The 17,427-nt window shown below is 39.6% G+C and overlaps 1 protein-coding gene and 1 pseudogene across 1 annotated transcript; both read left to right on the top strand.

Annotated features, from left to right (window-relative positions):
* Positions 1-5,909: 5,909 nt before the first annotated feature.
* Positions 5,910-13,517, top strand: LOC121790163 (annotated as a pseudogene).
* Positions 13,518-15,149: 1,632 nt separating this feature from the next.
* On the top strand, positions 15,150-16,382 carry LOC121790164 (RING-H2 finger protein ATL79-like). Its single transcript, XM_042188439.1, has one exon. The coding sequence runs from the start codon at positions 15,555-15,557 to the stop codon at positions 16,134-16,136; it is 582 nt and encodes a 193-aa protein (XP_042044373.1). The 5' UTR covers positions 15,150-15,554; the 3' UTR covers positions 16,137-16,382.
* Positions 16,383-17,427: the final 1,045 nt, after the last annotated feature.

The following is a 17,427-nucleotide window of genomic DNA, read 5'->3' as shown; positions in this document are numbered from 1 at the left end:
ACACTTTTCTGGAAAAATCATCCACAATGAACAGAAAGTACACTGCTACAGAGTGGGGTAGTAACAGAGGTAGGGCCCCAAACATCCATATGAAGGTACTCTAACACAGAATGACTGATATTTTCAGTCACATGGGTAGGGAAAGAAACCCTGTGTTGCTTTCCCAAAACACAAGTTTCACAAAAGGGTAGCTCATTTTTGAAATCCAACTCACTCAAAATTTTAGAGTTTTTCAAAAGTTTTAAACCCTTCTGACTCATGTGCCAAAGTCTATTATGCCACAATAAAGTCTTATCCATTTTAACCAGCTTTACACTGTTATCGTAACTAGTAAGAGGCTTAGCAGTACACACATACAGATTACACTTCTTGACAGCTTTAAACAAGCACAACACACCCTTACAGATCTTCATAACACCATGCCCCCATTTACCCTCAAAACCCTCAGATTCAAGACAAGAGCAGGAAAGCAAGTTATAACTCAAATCAGGCACATATCTCACATTGTTCAAAGTCAACAGGAAACCATTCTCAAACTTCAAAAGCACAGTACCAATGCCAAAAAATTTACACTTCTTGTCATTAACCATAGACACAAAAGCATTTTCCACAGGTTTGAGACAAGTAAAAGCATCTTTGAAAAGAGGGATTTGAAAGGTGCATCATGAATCAATTAGCCAGTCATACTTGGTAAAAAAGCACTCAGAGGCAGAATTTGCAGAAAACATGTCATGGTTCATGAAGCAAACACCATCAGAACCATCATCCTTAGCTAGATTTGCAACAGACTCGAGTTGATTGTTATTATTGTGGCTCTTACCTTTTTTTGGCCTTGTACATTCATTTTTATAATGACTCACTTCTCCACAATTAAAAACTTCCTTCTAGCTTTAGGATCTTTACTTTTAGATCTAGATCTGCCTCTGCTTTGCTGTTTACCATTCCCACTAGAATTTTTGCCATCCCCTCTGGATTTAGACCTTCCTCTAACATTAAGAGCCTTAGTTTGAATATAGAGTCAGAGTTTTCTTTAATTTCCATTTCCTTTTATTTTAAGGAACTGATTATAAGGTCCAGAGGGGCACTGCCCCTGCCATACTTAATGATTTCCTGTACATCACTATAAGTATCTGTGATAGCTTTCATGAGGGCTATGTTGGTATACTCATCAATAGTTTTGTCCCCAGACCTTAAAATGTCTTGGACAAGTTTTTGAAATCTGTCAATATTATCATCTATGTCTTTTGAAAGATCCAGTCTGAATTTAAAGAGTTTTTCAAGAAGGTACATCCTGGATGACATAGAGGTTTCAGTAAACAGAGTATCCAGCTTAGTCCATATTTCAGAGGCTGATTCAATGGACCCAACCTTCCTAATCACAGAATCAGAAAGGTTGAGTATTATAGTAGACCTAGCTAATTCATTTCTCTCATCCACTTTCTCAGCAGACTCAGTATCAGGGATAGTCCCTTCAACAGCTTTCAAAACCTTCTACTGAATAAAAACACACTTGATTTTCTGTTTCCAAATCACAAAATCATTTTTCCCATTGAAAGGGATAATGCCAATTGGTTGAGTCATTTTTTTGAAAAGATTTTAACACACACAAAAGAACTCAACACACACAAGGCACAACAAGTAACCCTGCTTACACAGAAAGAGGACTTAAACACAGCACAGTCAAAGAGTCCACTTAGAACAGATATACATAGGTATTTTTCATGCACAAACTCACAATGAAATTACAGCAGGCGCACACACACAGAAAACAAACTCAAAGTGATCCCAGACACACTTATCAAGTGCAGAAAGAGTTCCTCCCTATCTGTCACGTGTACCCCGGCAAGAGGATTTCCCAGTTCGCAATCACCCAATGTATGGGGGCGCAGAGGGTCACTCAAGGCGGCTAAGGCACTGGGTGGATAGGTAATTCACTCAAGACATAGAGTCAGGGCTCTGAGATACACACTTTCAGAAACATAGACAAAGCAGAACACACAACGGAAGAAAAAAAGGCTGTAAGCACCAAGATAAAGCAGAAAACAAGAGCATAGAAAACCTAAATCGCGGCCCAGCAAAACCTAATCCTAGTGCTAGGAAAGCAGTAAAGGAGAGGTTTCGCCAATTTACCAGAGCGGATACCCTTCGTTAAGGCGTATCTGTCTTACCTTAGAGCCTATATCGGAGGTTTGAGCTTTGCTCTGAAGAGCCCACCTTCTTTAAATTTGCGACCCGGCGTGCCACGGTGATCCTCCCGTGGCTCTGATATCATTGTTGGGATCAGACCACCATGGATTCACTAATTACCAGGACTTCTTTTGTATTACACCACTACTAAGATGGCTAATCTCAGAAGGAACAAGCCGAATACAAAGAAGGAATCAAGATTACAATTAATCTAAGAACATAATATACAAATAGGAAACCCTAGCTACAAGTCAGTCTTCCACTAGACTGAACACTAGGCTCCATCCGATTGTATACATGCACACTAAGTAGAAACATCAGTAACACTAAGCGGTAGGATCTAAATGAAAGCAGTACAAGAAACACAAGGCCAAAAGCATCAGGATATGACTCAGTTCGCAACAACGACTACATTTGGCCAAGGACCTCCCTACAGCTTCAACCAACAGTCACAAGAGAAGCACCGTTGAACTAGTGGTCAGAAACCTCAGTCTCACTGATTACCGCCAACAATAGCCTACTCAACACACGGATCAACACGAATCGCTTGGATCTCTGCTTCACAACACAAGAACTCTCAAGTACATCTCCAATCACAACCGGATCTAACACCACAGTCAGACCTAACCGAGGAATCTCAGAAGGAAAACCGAGGAATCTCTCTAAACCGAAAATCATCGGTGGAAACAGAAGATCGGAGAAGATGACCGGCGACAATCGCCGGAGAACAAGAGAGAGAAAGTAGAGAGAAGGCAGAGCGTATCACAAGAGAGAGAGAGAGTATCAGTTGAATGAGAGAGAAGAGAGTATCAGTTGAATCTCTCTAAACCGAGAATCATTGGTGGAAACAAAAGATCGGAGAATATGACCGGCGACAATCGCCGGAGAACAAGAGAGAGAAAGTAGATAGAAGGCATAGTGTATCGCAAGAGAGATAGAAAGTATCAGTTGAATGAGAGAGAAGAAAAGAGGTGGTGTACATAACACACAAAACAAACACGCTTCTCATCCAATGGTTGAGACCCGTGATCTGCGTGGAGGTGCTATGTGGCGGGCATCGAGGGCACCAGGTAAGTGACGGGCCAGTCAAGTAATGGGCTGCCCTCACCAAGACTTTGGGCCTTAACATTTATGAAAATCAATTGATATGTAAGTCCAACACCAAAAATGGTTCACATAAAATTCAACAGTTACCACGTGACTTTCGTTATGAAAATAAAAAAACTGATGGACGAAAAAAGAAAACTAATTACAAATTGAAATTACTATGAAATGAAAATCGCTCCTCTCTCTGTAATCTAAATCTCTATCGCACAATTAAGTGAATGTCCGCATATCAATCAACTCTCCCAATCCTTTTCACAGCATAACGCAATTTAGTTGCGAATTACATGCAGAACAAGTTGTTATTTTAAAGTAAAATTCATAAAAATAATTGGAATCACTTAGATAATAGCCCCATATAATTGGCTGATATGATTAGCTAATTCATTGATTTTTACTCCATCCCTCCGACATTGGGAGTCTTATTTATAGGCGGCACAAGTTTTAAGAAATGTTAAGAAAAGTGAGTAGAAAAAATTTTGTGGAATATGAGTTCCACTTATATATATATTAATTTTAAATGAAATGTGAGTGTAATGTCTTAGTGGAAGGTATGACTCTATTACTATTTATGAAAATAGTGAACCGAAATTCCTATTCGCGAACGAATTAAAATAGGAAAACGGGACTTCTATTCGCTGACAGGATGGAGTATTCAAGTCTCACAATCATTACATTACTACGAAAATGGGCAAAATTTTAAAATTTGCATATACGAGACGTGGGCGTCCCAGCAACCTAATCGCATAACCCTCTCCCACCGTATACGTGTCGCCGTGCAAATGGATAGATCTGGTGGGACCCACATTCAGCCACTTGTAACCCGCCAAGTTTTATGGATTAAAAACTTTGATTTGTTGCTAAGAGCGCGCCGCGTGTACACACTATGACTAATCCACCACTAATCACCTAATCCAATGGGGTCCACCAAAATTACAAACGACCGACAATTCAAAAGATAAAAGGTGAGTGCGATATATTTGCTCTCATGCCCCTTTACTTTTTAAAAATATCCACTTTCGCCACAATTTGTGAGTGTGTTTTCTTTCCTACATATGTTTTGTCTTATTTCTTTCTCTCGAATATTTGATCTTTATGTTCTCATAATCAAGTAATATCAATGACATGCTGCTATGGAGTAGGGTCCACTTGTGAATTAGACTGATTTATTACGCAAAATACAATTCAAAGTCCTTGCATTAATCATTTTATTTTACTAGCTTTTTCTATAAATTTTTGTCATTAGAATCTTGTACGATTACATTTTGTTTTATTAGATTCTTATACAATTTTTTGGTTCATCAAGTTTTTATAATAATGCATTTTGATTTATGAAGTTTTATACTTTAATTTTTAATTTACTCGGATCTTTATTTATTAGACTTCATAGTTTAATTAAATTTTCTTGAATTAGTTAAATTTATTTATTTTTCTTTTTTCACTGATTTATTTTTAAATTAATCTAGCTGCAATATCCACTTAAGAAAATCAATAGAAAATGAAAAATATATTGATATTGCCCGTTACATATCAACTTATAATTTTTTTTATTTTTTAATGATTTTCAGACAATATTGCAATTGGATCAATTTTAAAATAAATAAGAAAAAAATGAATACTGATGAAATAACACAAGAAAAGTTAATTAAATTCTGAAGTCCGTTATTTTAAGGATCCAACCAAATTGAAAATAAAAGTATAAAAAATCGTTTAAACCAAAATCCATTAGTATAGGGATTTAATGAAATAAAAAATTGTAAAATACCATAATGAACCAAAAGTTTGTGGAATGATTTAATGAAATAAAATGTATTAGTACAAGGACCTCGAGATGTTTTTGCTGATTTATTATGTTGATATGAATATATTAACCTTGCTGATTTATATTAGTGCGATGATTAGTTATGTTAATGGGTTATTTGCATGCAAATTTAAAAACTTTCACTAAATTATAGTTTCACATTCCAAAATTCGTTTATAAATTATTAATTGATTATTTTGATTTCGCTATTAAACTAATTAAATCAATAATTATAATAGATTTTAAAGTTGATAGGCAAAAATAAGAATTTGACAAATTAAAAATTTAGGAATTTATATGTTAAATTTCAACGCTTATCAATAAAATAACTTACTTACATATTAGCAACTCCTTCGCGTAAAATGTACTCCCTCCGTCCCATAAGAACATGCACTCTCTCCTTTTTAGTTTGTCCCACAAGAATATGGACTTTCTAATTTTGGAAATCTTTTTTTTAATGAGGTGATATTCATTCTCCACTAACAATACTTTAATTACTTTTTCTCTCAACCTCTCTCTTACTTTACCAATTTTACATTAAAACTCGCGTCGAACCCAAAGTACATATTCTTTGGGGACGGAGAGAGTAGCAAAAACTTTTTATTTTTTGTGTTTATTAAAAATCTACCGCTATGTACATCTTCGATCGACGAAAAATTTCTTAGTTAAACTGTTTAAATATCATGAGATTAAGTAAAACTTTTAGCCAACGAACTATTTAAAATATTCAGAAAAATCTAGGAATTTGGGCAATTAACGAATAAAGACAAAGTGCATGGACCAATAAAGAAACAATAATCAAAATAAAAAAGTTGTTGGCATTAAGAAGAATGAACTCTTCCATAATATCCAAATTCAAGTGTTGAAGGAAAGAGAGCAATCAATTCCAAAAACGTAGCATCAATTTGCATGCATGTGTGGCTCATATCCTCCACTTTTTTCTTTGATTAAAGATGATTAGTGAATCCATCATCAAAAAAGTGACACACAAAAAAGACTACTAGATATGTCGAGCGATCAAAGAGTTTTGTCCCTAGCAAACACCTTCCAGGATGGAGACGGAGACGAAGACGGCGGAGGCTCCCGGCCGTCAGGGACATCCATGCCCTGACGCCGCCCCGCGCCCCACGCCTCCGCGAGGCGTGGGAGACGGGTAGTCATAGGTCATCCTCCCTCTCAGTAGCGTCAAACGCTACTGAGGGCGGGGGCGAGAACTTCACTAGCATGAGCAGGGAGTTCAACGCCCTCGTCGTAGCTGGGGCCACCATCAATGGGCCCAACCAACACGAGTCGGGCCCATTGAGCAGGATTAGGGAGGAGGGGAATTTCCAAGTGGAGACAAACCCCTTGGCGATTGTGCCGGACACTGGGACGCTGGATCTTGTGCAATCGCCAAGGGGCGAGTCTGGCGGCGACAGACATGCGCCTGTCGCTGTCAGCGCGGGAGGAGAGATGTCGGTGCATCGGGTGAAGAAAGAGGAGGCGGAGTCGAAGATTTATGCTTGGCAAAATGCCAAAGTTGCGAAGTTTAATAACCGGTTTAAGCGTGAGGAAGCCATAATCAATGGATGGGAAGGGGAGCAAGTGCAGAAGGCCACTTCTTGGATGAAGAAAGTTGAGGTATTTTCTTTTTCAGTGAAAATTTGCTTTAAAAAAATTGTTTTTCTAACATCTTTTTTTGGGTTAGTGCTTGAAATATCTATTGTTGGGTTCTTTGAAAAGTCGAAAATTAATAAATTCAGACATGGGGAAAATCAAGGTATTTGGGATCATCTTGATTAGATTGACTACAGTATTAGTTAGAGACATCTGTGATTGTTTATTGTTTTTGTGAAGAACGAACCTACGGTTGTGATGATCGAAATGCAAATTAATGAAATGACAACATGCAAGGAAGAACACAAGCGAATTACGTGGTTCGGCGTAAGCCTACATCCACGGGCAGAATCTGGTGTGTTTCTTTATTGATCACTCGAGAAATTACAAACATAAGAGCACTCAAAACTCTCAAGAATTTACAAGATGGAAAACCCTCAACTCGCCCGAAAACTTCTTGCTTCGAGAGCTAAAAACGCACAGCTGAAAGATAACACTTCCTCTCTTGAATTCTCTCTCTATCACTTTTGATTTCTGTTGTTGTTGGTTCTGGAATGAATCGCAACTCCCTTAAGAAGTGTCGATCAAGAAAACCGCCGAACAGCTTCCTTTGCCGAACAGCTTCCTTTGCCGAACAGCTTCCTTTTGCCGAACAGCTTCCTTTGCCGAAAAACGGTTATAACCGTTTCCAACGGCTAGTTCCTGTTTTGGTTCCCAACGGCTATTTCCTGACTTGATTCTTCCACCAGCTCAATCCGATCTTGATGAGCTCAAACACTAACAAATCCTCCACCTTTGAGCAATCTAAGATCCATCACTACCAGTTCCACCTTCCTTCCCATACTTACAAATTTCGGACCACCCCAACCAAATCCAAGCAATGTCGGAACTTGGATCTTGGTAGGGCTTTAGTAAGTGCATCAGCCGCATTGTGCTCGGTGCTGACCTTCTCAATCTTCACCGCACCCTTCTCAACCTCATCTCGAATGAAATGCAGCCTCACGTCTATATGTTTGCTGCGTTCATGATATGTCTGATGTTTCGAGAGACAAATCGCGCTATTGCTGTCGCACTTGATCACAACATTCTCTTGCTTCACCCCAAAATCACCAACTATACCCCTAAGCCAGAAGCTTTCCTTTACTGCCTCAGCAAGAGCTATATACTCTGCCTCCGTCGTCGATAGAGCCACCACGGATTGGAGATTAGACTTCCAGCTCACCGCGGAGCCGAACAAGGTAAATATGTACCCAGATTGTGAGTGCCTATTATCAAGGTTAGCTGCATAATCTGAATCGCAAAACCCAATAATGCTATCCTTATCTCCTTCATTCTCTGATTTGAACATTATTCCCAGATCACTACTTCCTTTGAGATACTTGAGAATCCCTTTCAAAGCCAACCAGTGCTCTCTTCCCGGACAGGACATGTATCTGCTCACCACGCTTACCGCATGAGAAATATCAGGCCTTGTGCATATCATCATATACATCACACTCCCAACTATGTTGGAATAAGGTATCTGGCTCATCTCTCTTTCTTCTTGCTGATTTCTGGGACATTGTGATTTGGACAGCTTAGTCTGTTGTGATAGTGGAACTGATGTTGCTCTACTCTTGTCAATCTGATATTTGTGCAGTACTTTCTGAATGTAGCCTTCTTGGGACAACCACAACACCCTCTTATCTGCATTTCTGAATATATCCATTCCCAAAATCTTGCTAGCACTCCCCAGATCCTGATTTCAAATCCCTTTTTCAATAAGGCTTTCACCCTATCTAGCTCCTGTCTATCTGGTCCAGCAAGCAAGATGTCGTCTACATATAATAGCAAATACACAGCAGGTCCCTCAGACTTTGATTTGAAGTAGACACAACTATCATATCTGGAATTTATAAATCCCATACTCTGCATATGTTCATCAAACTTGATATGCCATTGTCTACTTGCTTGCTTCAAACCGTATAGACTTTTCTTTAGTAGACAAACCTTATCTTCACTCCCATGTATCACAAATCCCTCTGGCTGATTCATGTATATAGTTTCCTCAAGCTCTCCATGAAGAAAGGCTGTCTTCACATCAAGTTGGTCCAAAAACCAACTTCTTTGAGCAACTATAGCTAGCAAAATTCTGATTGAGGCATGCTTTACCACTGGAGAAAATACTTCATTATAGTCTATTCCCTCCTCTTGTGTGAACCCCCGAGCTACAAGCCTAGCCTTGAACCTAATCTTGTTCCCAACCTCCAACTTTTTCTTGTATATCCACTTACAACTCACTGGTTTTTGTGTGGAAGGTCTCTTCACAAGCACCCATGTCTTGTTCTTGATCAGGGACTGTATTTCATCTATCATAGCCTCCATCCACTGCTTGCTCTCCTTAGAACTCATAGCTTCCTTGAAGCTTGAAGGCTCTGCATACTCTATGTTTTCTGCAACACATAGTGCATATAGCAAGTATTCTTCTTCACTGTATCTTGTAGATGGTTTAGGGATTCTTCTGACCCTATCTCTGGCTAGAACATAGTCACCCAAATCCTGCTGCTCTTCTTCAGGGTTCAAGACATCAGCATCTGCTTCTTCTTGTTCACTATGATTTCCCATCTGCTGTTCAGGCTCAGCAATTCTATCTGCTCCAGAAACCTCCACCTGAACTGATTCCTCAGCCTCCTCAGGTTCTGGAACACCCATCTCCACCATCCTCTCAGGCTCTGGTTCTTTCTCAGAATGAGATGGCCTCTGGCTCTCTTGAGCCTTTTCCAGAAATGGCATCCTACTTTCTTCAAATTGCACATCTCTAGAGATAATAACTTTCTGATTTCCTGGCTCTATGCACCACAGTCTGTAGCCCTTCACTCCCTTTTGGTATCCAATCATCACACATCTCAAGCCCTTGGCTCCAACTTACTTTGCCTGATGTGTGCATAAGCCATACAACCAAAAATCTTCATATTCGAATAATCCATGGCCTTTCCATACCATCTCTGATCAGGAGTGTCAAAAGCTATAGCTGAAGAAGGACTTCTATTGATGAGAACTGCTGCCATACTCACAGCCTCACCCCAGAATCTCTTAGCCATTCCAGAGCCAAAGAGCATACATCTAACTCGCTCTAGGATGGTTCTATTCATGCGCTCAGCAACTCCATTCTGTTGGGGATTAGATGGAGATGTCCTATGCCTCTTCATACCTTTCTGCTTGCAGAAAGAATCAAACTCCCCACTCAGAAATTCCAGCCCATTATCAGTTCTTAAACACTTCAAAGAACACCCTTTCTCCACCTCCACTTCCCTACACCACTCCTTGAATTTCATGAATGTCTCTGACTTTTCCTTCAAGATAAACACCCATAATTTTCTAGAAAAATCATCAATAATGGATAGAAAGTATCTACCTCCACCCAATGAAGCTGGTGTAGCTGGGCCCCACAAGTCACTGTGGGCATAGTCTAGTGGTGACTTTGAGCTGTGAATTCCTCTTCCATAGGGCAGTTTCTTACTCTTTCCGAGCACACATTGCTCACACAAACCCAACTGCTCATTGGGATTTTCCAGCTTAATCAGCTCCTTCTTGGCCAATTCTTTAATTCCAGTTTCTCCCAAGTGTCCGAGTCTGAGATGCCACATTCTTAAGTCTAATACCTGCACCAGATTCACAGATCCAGTAACCACACTTGCCTTTAGATAGTATAGGCTTCTCTTTCTCTCAGCCATCATAACAACATCACCATTCTTGACGATGTTCATAATCCCATCAGATAATATGCAATTATATCCTGCTGCATCCAACACTCCAATAGAGATCAAATTCCTCTTAATCTCTGGAATAAACCTCACACCAGTGAGTAACCTGATGGAGCCATCATGAAGTCTAAGCCTGATGGACCCAACTCCTCTGATTCTGCATATCTGGTCATTTCCTAACAAAACTGATCCAGCTGCATTCTTGATTTCCTCAAAATGACTTCTAGTTGGACACATGTGGAAGCTACATCCAGAATCCATGATCCATGGAAGTTCTTCCATGTCCTCAGTCACACACAGAGCCTCCGGGACCACCAACTCTTCTGCAATATCAGCATTGTTCTTGCCATTCTCTTCCTCGGCCTGCTTCTTCTTCCAAACCCAACAATTCTTCTTTATGTGGCCTGGTTTCTTGCAGTGATGGCATGATCTGGTCTCTTTCCAGTCAGCTGTCTTGTTTTTCCATGGCTTCTTCTGTGACTTTCTTTTCACATTCTTCTTGTGATCAGCAACACTCAGACTCTCAGACACCATTTCAGTGGACTTTGGATTAGATTTCTGGATTTCCTTGAGCTTTAGAGCAGAGTACACCTCTTCATATCCAATCTTGGACTCTCTACCAAGAAGTATAACATCCTTGAAATGCTCATAACTTGGTGGCAAGGAATTCAACAACATCAGAGCCTTGTCCTCATCTTTAATCTCTTCATCAATGTTCTCAAGATCATCGATGCATTTCCCAAATTCTTCGAGCTGTTCCAACACACCTTTTCCATCAGCAATCTTGAAAGTGAGAAGTTTCTGCTTCAGGTGCAGCCGATTTGCCAAGGATTTGGCCATGTATAATGACTCCAACTTGGACCAAACTCCAGCCGCTGTCTCCTCCTTTGAAACTTCTCTGAGGACTCTGTCATTGAGGTTGAGTATCAAGGTACTATATGCCTTGTACTCTCTGTCTTGAGCCTTTGCCTTCTCCTTTTCATCAGGCTCGGGCTTCTCCTCCTCATTACTGCCTCCACCATTTAGGGTTTCCCATAAACCCTGTTGTATCAAGATTGCTTTCATCTTCAGCCTCCATAGGCCAAAATCATTTCGGCCTGTGAACTTTTCAACATCAAACCTTGCTGCAGCCATTATTCAAACAGGTTGAGCGCCTTCTTGAGGAAAAAAAAAACAAAGAAAGAACTCCCAAAACTTTATGCCTTCTCGATCAATTCAGTGGACGAATTTCCCACAGACGGCGCCACGTTGTGAAGAACGAACCTACGGTTGTGATGATCGAAATGCAAATTAATGAAATGACAACATGCAAGGAAGAACACAAGCGAATTACGTGGTTCGGCGTAAGCCTACATCCACGGGCAGAATCTGGTGTGTTTCTTTATTGATCACTCGAGAAATTACAAACATAAGAGCACTCAAAACTCTCAAGAATTTACAAGATGGAAAACCCTCAACTCGCCCGAAAACTTCTTGCTTCGAGAGCTAAAAACGCACAGCTGAAAGATAACACTTCCTCTCTTGAATTCTCTCTCTATCACTTTTGATTTCTGTTGTTGTTGGTTCTGGAATGAATCGCAACTCCCTTAAGAAGTGTCGATCAAGAAAACCGCCGAACAGCTTCCTTTGCCGAACAGCTTCCTTTGCCGAACAGCTTCCTTTTGCCGAACAGCTTCCTTTTGCCGAACAGCTTCCTTTGCCGAAAAACGGTTATAACCGTTTCCAACGGCTAGTTCCTGTTTTGGTTCCCAACGGCTATTTCCTGACTTGATTCTTCCACCAGCTCAATCCGATCTTGATGAGCTCAAACACTAACAGTTTTCTACTAATTAATGATGGCTGTTTCTTTTACTAGTTAAGTGAAATTAAGAAGTCACATTTATTTTCTTGTTTTAGTAAGAGGTTATAAAAGTAGTTAACTTTCTTATCCCTTCTTTCACCAGACTCTCGGTCAAAACGGACTGTCTATAATTGCTTTTTTTCTTGAGTAAAAGATGGAGCAGTAATTAAAAATGATCATATTTCACTCAAAAGCATGTTGAAATACTCTCTCTCTCTCTAATAGTCTAATTAGTTAAAATCATAACTTTTAATACAAAATTAGTAAAATGTATGATAAATAGATAAAAGGGTTAAAGTAGAAGATAAAAAGAGAAATGTGAATAAAGTATAATAGAGAGATAAAATGTGAGTAATGAACTGAGAATGACTTTGCATTTTTAGTATGAGATTAATTTTGGTAGACAGACAAAAAAGAAAAGATGAAACTATTTTTTTGTAAACACATAAAGTACTCCTATTAATTTAATTTATAGTCTTTCTAATCTAGATACAGATTGGGCAATTGGTGAACAGGTAAATTGTAATGAAATTTTACTACTACTACTACTAATTTTCAAGCTTTGGTAGAGTTTTCATCAAGTTGTGAGTACTAGTAAGCTTGTTTAGTTAAAATTCAGATGTCCAAATTTTTACTTTTTTACATGAACAAAAAAACTAAATCTATTTATCATGTATTATTATCGAAGAAGCATACGTCCAATCCATCTCCCTTGATTTGAAGTTATAACTAAAATTGCAGAGGAAATTGGAGGAGAAAAGAGCAAAAGCCCAAGAGAAAATGCAGAATGAGATTGCAAAAGCACACAGAAAAGCAGAGGAAAGAAGAGCTTCTGCTGAGGCCAAGAGAGGCACCAAAGTGGCCAGAATTCTTGAAATAGCAAACTTGATGAGGGCCGTTGGTCGGCCGCCTGTCAAGCGCTCCTTCTTCTGAAATGGCACGGCACCACCACCAGCTATGTAATATGTAAATATAGTTTGCAGTCAGTGTACATTATAAAACGAGAAGAAACAAGTTTGGTTGGTCATACTTATTACTATAGACATGATGTTGAAGAGGATTTTAAACCCCCTCAGTATTGAACCTTATAGGGGTGTTTTAATCCGAGTTGCAAGAATTGGTACAAAATTGTAGCAATGTGAGTGTTGGTGTTTGTGTTAGGGTTTAGGGTTCTGAGAGACTGATTGGCATGTTTTTTTGTCGACAAATTATTTTGTCTAAGCATTTTTTGTTGGCATTGTTCTTACATCATTGATAATTTGATAGTATAATTAATGTGTTGTTATGTAGTTTGGTAAGTGATTCTTTCCTTCTTCTTTCACGTGGTTGTGCTATGATCTTGTGTTTTGTGGCTTTGGTTGGTTGTGAGGTGGTGGTTCATGTTCTTGCTCTCCCCTTTTTGTTCGTTTGTTATTTGTTGTGCCGTCTCGTTTGTTCTTCATTTGTGTTGTAGCTGTCTTGCTTGGATTGGATTATATCTGTTCCGCTGATGTTTTGGCTCGTCTCTTCAAGAAGGCTATGAGGTGTCTCGTACTTTTAGAAATAGGTGTCTCAATACTTCCACAAAGGGTATCGACATTTGGCAGAGGTGAATGGTCCGATTCAAGAGTGGAATCATAAGAAAAGAGGCAGGTTGGGGTCGACATTGATGTGCGAAGATTGAACCCTAAATAAGATAAGGGGGAGCCAAGACAGCTAAGGTTTGGCTGCCAAAATTTTGGGTGTTCGATATGTAATTTTGGCTAATCAACGTGTAATATGAGTAATTGACTTCAACTGTCGCGTTGATATTTCAACTTTTGAAAATTATTTGTGGAGTATTTTATACCAAAAAAATGAAATGATGAATATACTGAATAGTAATGACCTGGACGGTGGAACATCTTTGAAGAAACGCCTAAACGATGGGACAAAATCGACCATTTACACTTAAAGTGAAAAAAACCGATTCTTCCCTTTCTTTCACTTCTAATGCTTCCGTCCCTTTTAAAATTGTGTCCTAGAGCTGACATTATATGCAGCCGAGAGTGGTGACAGAGGACCATTGCCGGGAGGGCTTCCGATAAACACTTTAGCTTATTCACCGGGAAAGCTTTCTCCCATTTCCCACGTCCACTATCGTGCTTCCTCAATTTTTATTTTTTAGAGTTGTTTTATCAAAAAATTTGGCCATAGTGAGTGTTAACCCGTTTATATATATATATGTCCTCGTAACTAGTCTACTCTACTTACATACTATACTACTAAATCGATATCTACTTATATCAGTCACTTAACCAATTGCCTCAGCCTTAAATAAAACTGTTAATATCATGTACGTCCTTCAATTCCCTATCCTTGAGGGCATGCAAACTCATTTACATAAACGTCAATTTATTAATATCTTTTTTTAGATTTGAAGACTACGCGATTGAAACAACACAATTTCCCCCACTCATCCATCTATATCTACATGAATAACTACGATCTCAAATAATACAAAACAAAACGCGATAAAGCTTCTCTAGGCCATAAAAGGAGGAATCTAAGAAAGGGAAGCAACAAAAACTACATAATTTTACGATCTTTTTTATAGTGATTTTAGCAGCACTTTCTCAAAGTGTGTGCATGACCTGACCTTAATCATTTCTTAAATCTAAGGATTTTATATTTTCATGTCTCATTTTACAAAATTTTGCTACATGCCTACTTATAACATTCATAATTAGTTTGGCACTCTTTCCTTGTTCAAATTAGTTTCCTAACTCTCAAAATTTATACTACTTCAACAAAACTTAACATAAGACACTTATAAAATCCATCTCCAAGTATGTCACTTATCAAAAATAATCAATGCCTAATTGCAAGTGAAATGGCCCACTAAATTCAGCTACTACAAGTTTATATATCCTCTTCAGCAGCCACCTATCTTGTTACTAATAATTTAAGCTGTCTATATAGTATCTCTCTTTCTGCTATTATTTGATCATCATCATCATCTCATTCCCCAAATCTCTCACCACCCTGTTTTATTACCACACTCTTCTGCTTCACTCAAACCTTCCACAAACCTCTTCTTTTTAATACTCCAAATCCATAAGTTGTTGCTCAATATGCTGGGAAATTCAGTAAATTTGAGCACATTTTGGGGAAATTTATGAGATTTGCTCACTATCGATTGTAGTTTAGTCTCTTAATTGGCTTTATGCTAAACTAAAGTGTTTATAAATTACTATAATTCTCAGAAAAAACAGGTAATACAGCAAACAAGAAGAAAATCTGAAATTGAATCGTCCAATCGAAAATGAGGAAGATACCTTCTATAGGAGCAAGAGCAGCAATGGCGGTTGCGGAATTCGATTCACAATCACACTCACACATATCCCCACCGCCGCCGCCTGTATCGCATCCGGAAAGATGCGACGCCAAAAATTGCCCGTGGTGGCCGTACTCGAGCTCCAAGGAATTCAAGGCGAACACGGCGCTGATCATCGCCGTCCTCTTCTGCGCGCTGGCGTTCAACGCCGGCATCCGCTACATCGTGCGCCTGTATTGCGGAGAACGGGGCAGCGGCGCGAAGGAAGAGATTCGAGGTCTGAGCTACGCGGAGGGGATGAAGCTGGGCGGGGAGGAGACGGAGTGCATTATCTGTTTGGGTGATTTCGCGGTAGGGGAGAAGATCAGAGTTCTCGATAAATTTAAGCATGGATTCCACCTCAATTGCATTCAGAGATGGCTCATTTCGCACTCCTCCGTATGCCTGCACAAACCGAACCGAACCGCCGGTTCACAAACCGGAACCGGAACCGGAACCAGCGCCGGCGGTTCGAACGGGATGGCAGTTCGGCGGTTCAAGCGGGCCGGTTCTGGTTCAAAAAAAGCGTAAACCGTAACCGGCGGTTAAAACCGCCTGTTCGCCGGTTTGAACAAGCGGCTCAGCGGTTGCAACGGTAGGATTCCGGCTAGGGCGTAGTTTTCAGGCTAGGTGTACAGAAAAACAAGCGGTTCAACACCCTTTTCAGGTGGTAGCGTATAGGTGGCAGTGTATAGGCCTGAAAATCGGTCAGAAACCGCCTGTTTTCGGCCAGAAACCGGCGGTTTCCATCAGAAACCGTGGACTGAACCGCCGGTTCAGGCGGTAAACCGTCCGAAATTTGAAATTTGGATTTTTTTTATTTCTTCCAATTTTACTCCTATAAATACCCCACTTCTCCGATCATTTTTACTCACCACATTCTTATGTTAACAAGGATTTCCTTCTCAATCTCAATTTCTCTATTCTCTATCCTCATTCTCACAAATTGCTCAAGTTGTTTACTACTATATTTGTTGTTGTGTTCGTAATTTACCATTTATTCAATACTCCATATTTCATACTACTTTCATTTTGCATTATGTCTTCTTCTCGTGGTGAACCTGGACGTGGTGATCGGGGCAAAGAAATTGCCCAAGATCAAAGTAGTCGTCCCCAAAGATCAAAGCGACCTAGTCGTCGAAAAGTTATGGAAGAGGTTTCCCGAGTGGCGGCTGAACGCATGCAAGTAAGTTCTAAAAAATAAAATTATTTTTACAATTCATAATTTCATAAGAGTGAATTTTTTTAAAAAAATTTTGTGTTCCTAATTAAAACTTCAACTTATATAATATTTATAGATATAAGAAGATCGTAAGATGGCCATGCTACTCGATGAAATGCATCAAGGTGGGGGAGGGGCGGTGGTAGTTCCCAACAACAAGATAACGAGTACGACGTGTCTATATCGTCGGACTCGGACAACAATGATGATAGATCTCATTCTCGTGTTCTCGTGTTCTCGTGTTCCGGGTGGTAATTCCAAGTCCTAATGATCCGCTCTCTCAAGAAGAGACATCGGCGTTTTATGCATATTGTAACTATTGTGATAAAGTCTACAAATTTGCGAGTGGTGGGGGATATGGCACCCTCTGTCGTCATTTGGTGACAAAGCATCCTGTAGAATGTGACACTGCCTCTACCCAAACCCAACTAAACATCCAACCCGGTGGCTCAGGTTCGCCTCTTTTTAAATATAATCCTAAAAATTTTGCTGACGTTATGACTAGATGAGCTGGAATGAGCATTTTCCTTTTAATGTTTATGTTGACAAAAAATTTGAGGTTACTATGCAAAGTGGTTTGAACGTAGCTGTCAAAAGAGT

The sequence above is a fragment of the Salvia splendens genome, unplaced genomic scaffold (assembly GCF_004379255.2).
Source record: "Salvia splendens isolate huo1 unplaced genomic scaffold, SspV2 ctg427, whole genome shotgun sequence".
In the NCBI taxonomy this organism is placed as follows: domain Eukaryota; kingdom Viridiplantae; phylum Streptophyta; class Magnoliopsida; order Lamiales; family Lamiaceae; genus Salvia; species Salvia splendens.
The sequence above is the reverse complement of the archived record's forward strand: the minus strand, read 5'-3'. Positions and strand labels throughout refer to the sequence as shown.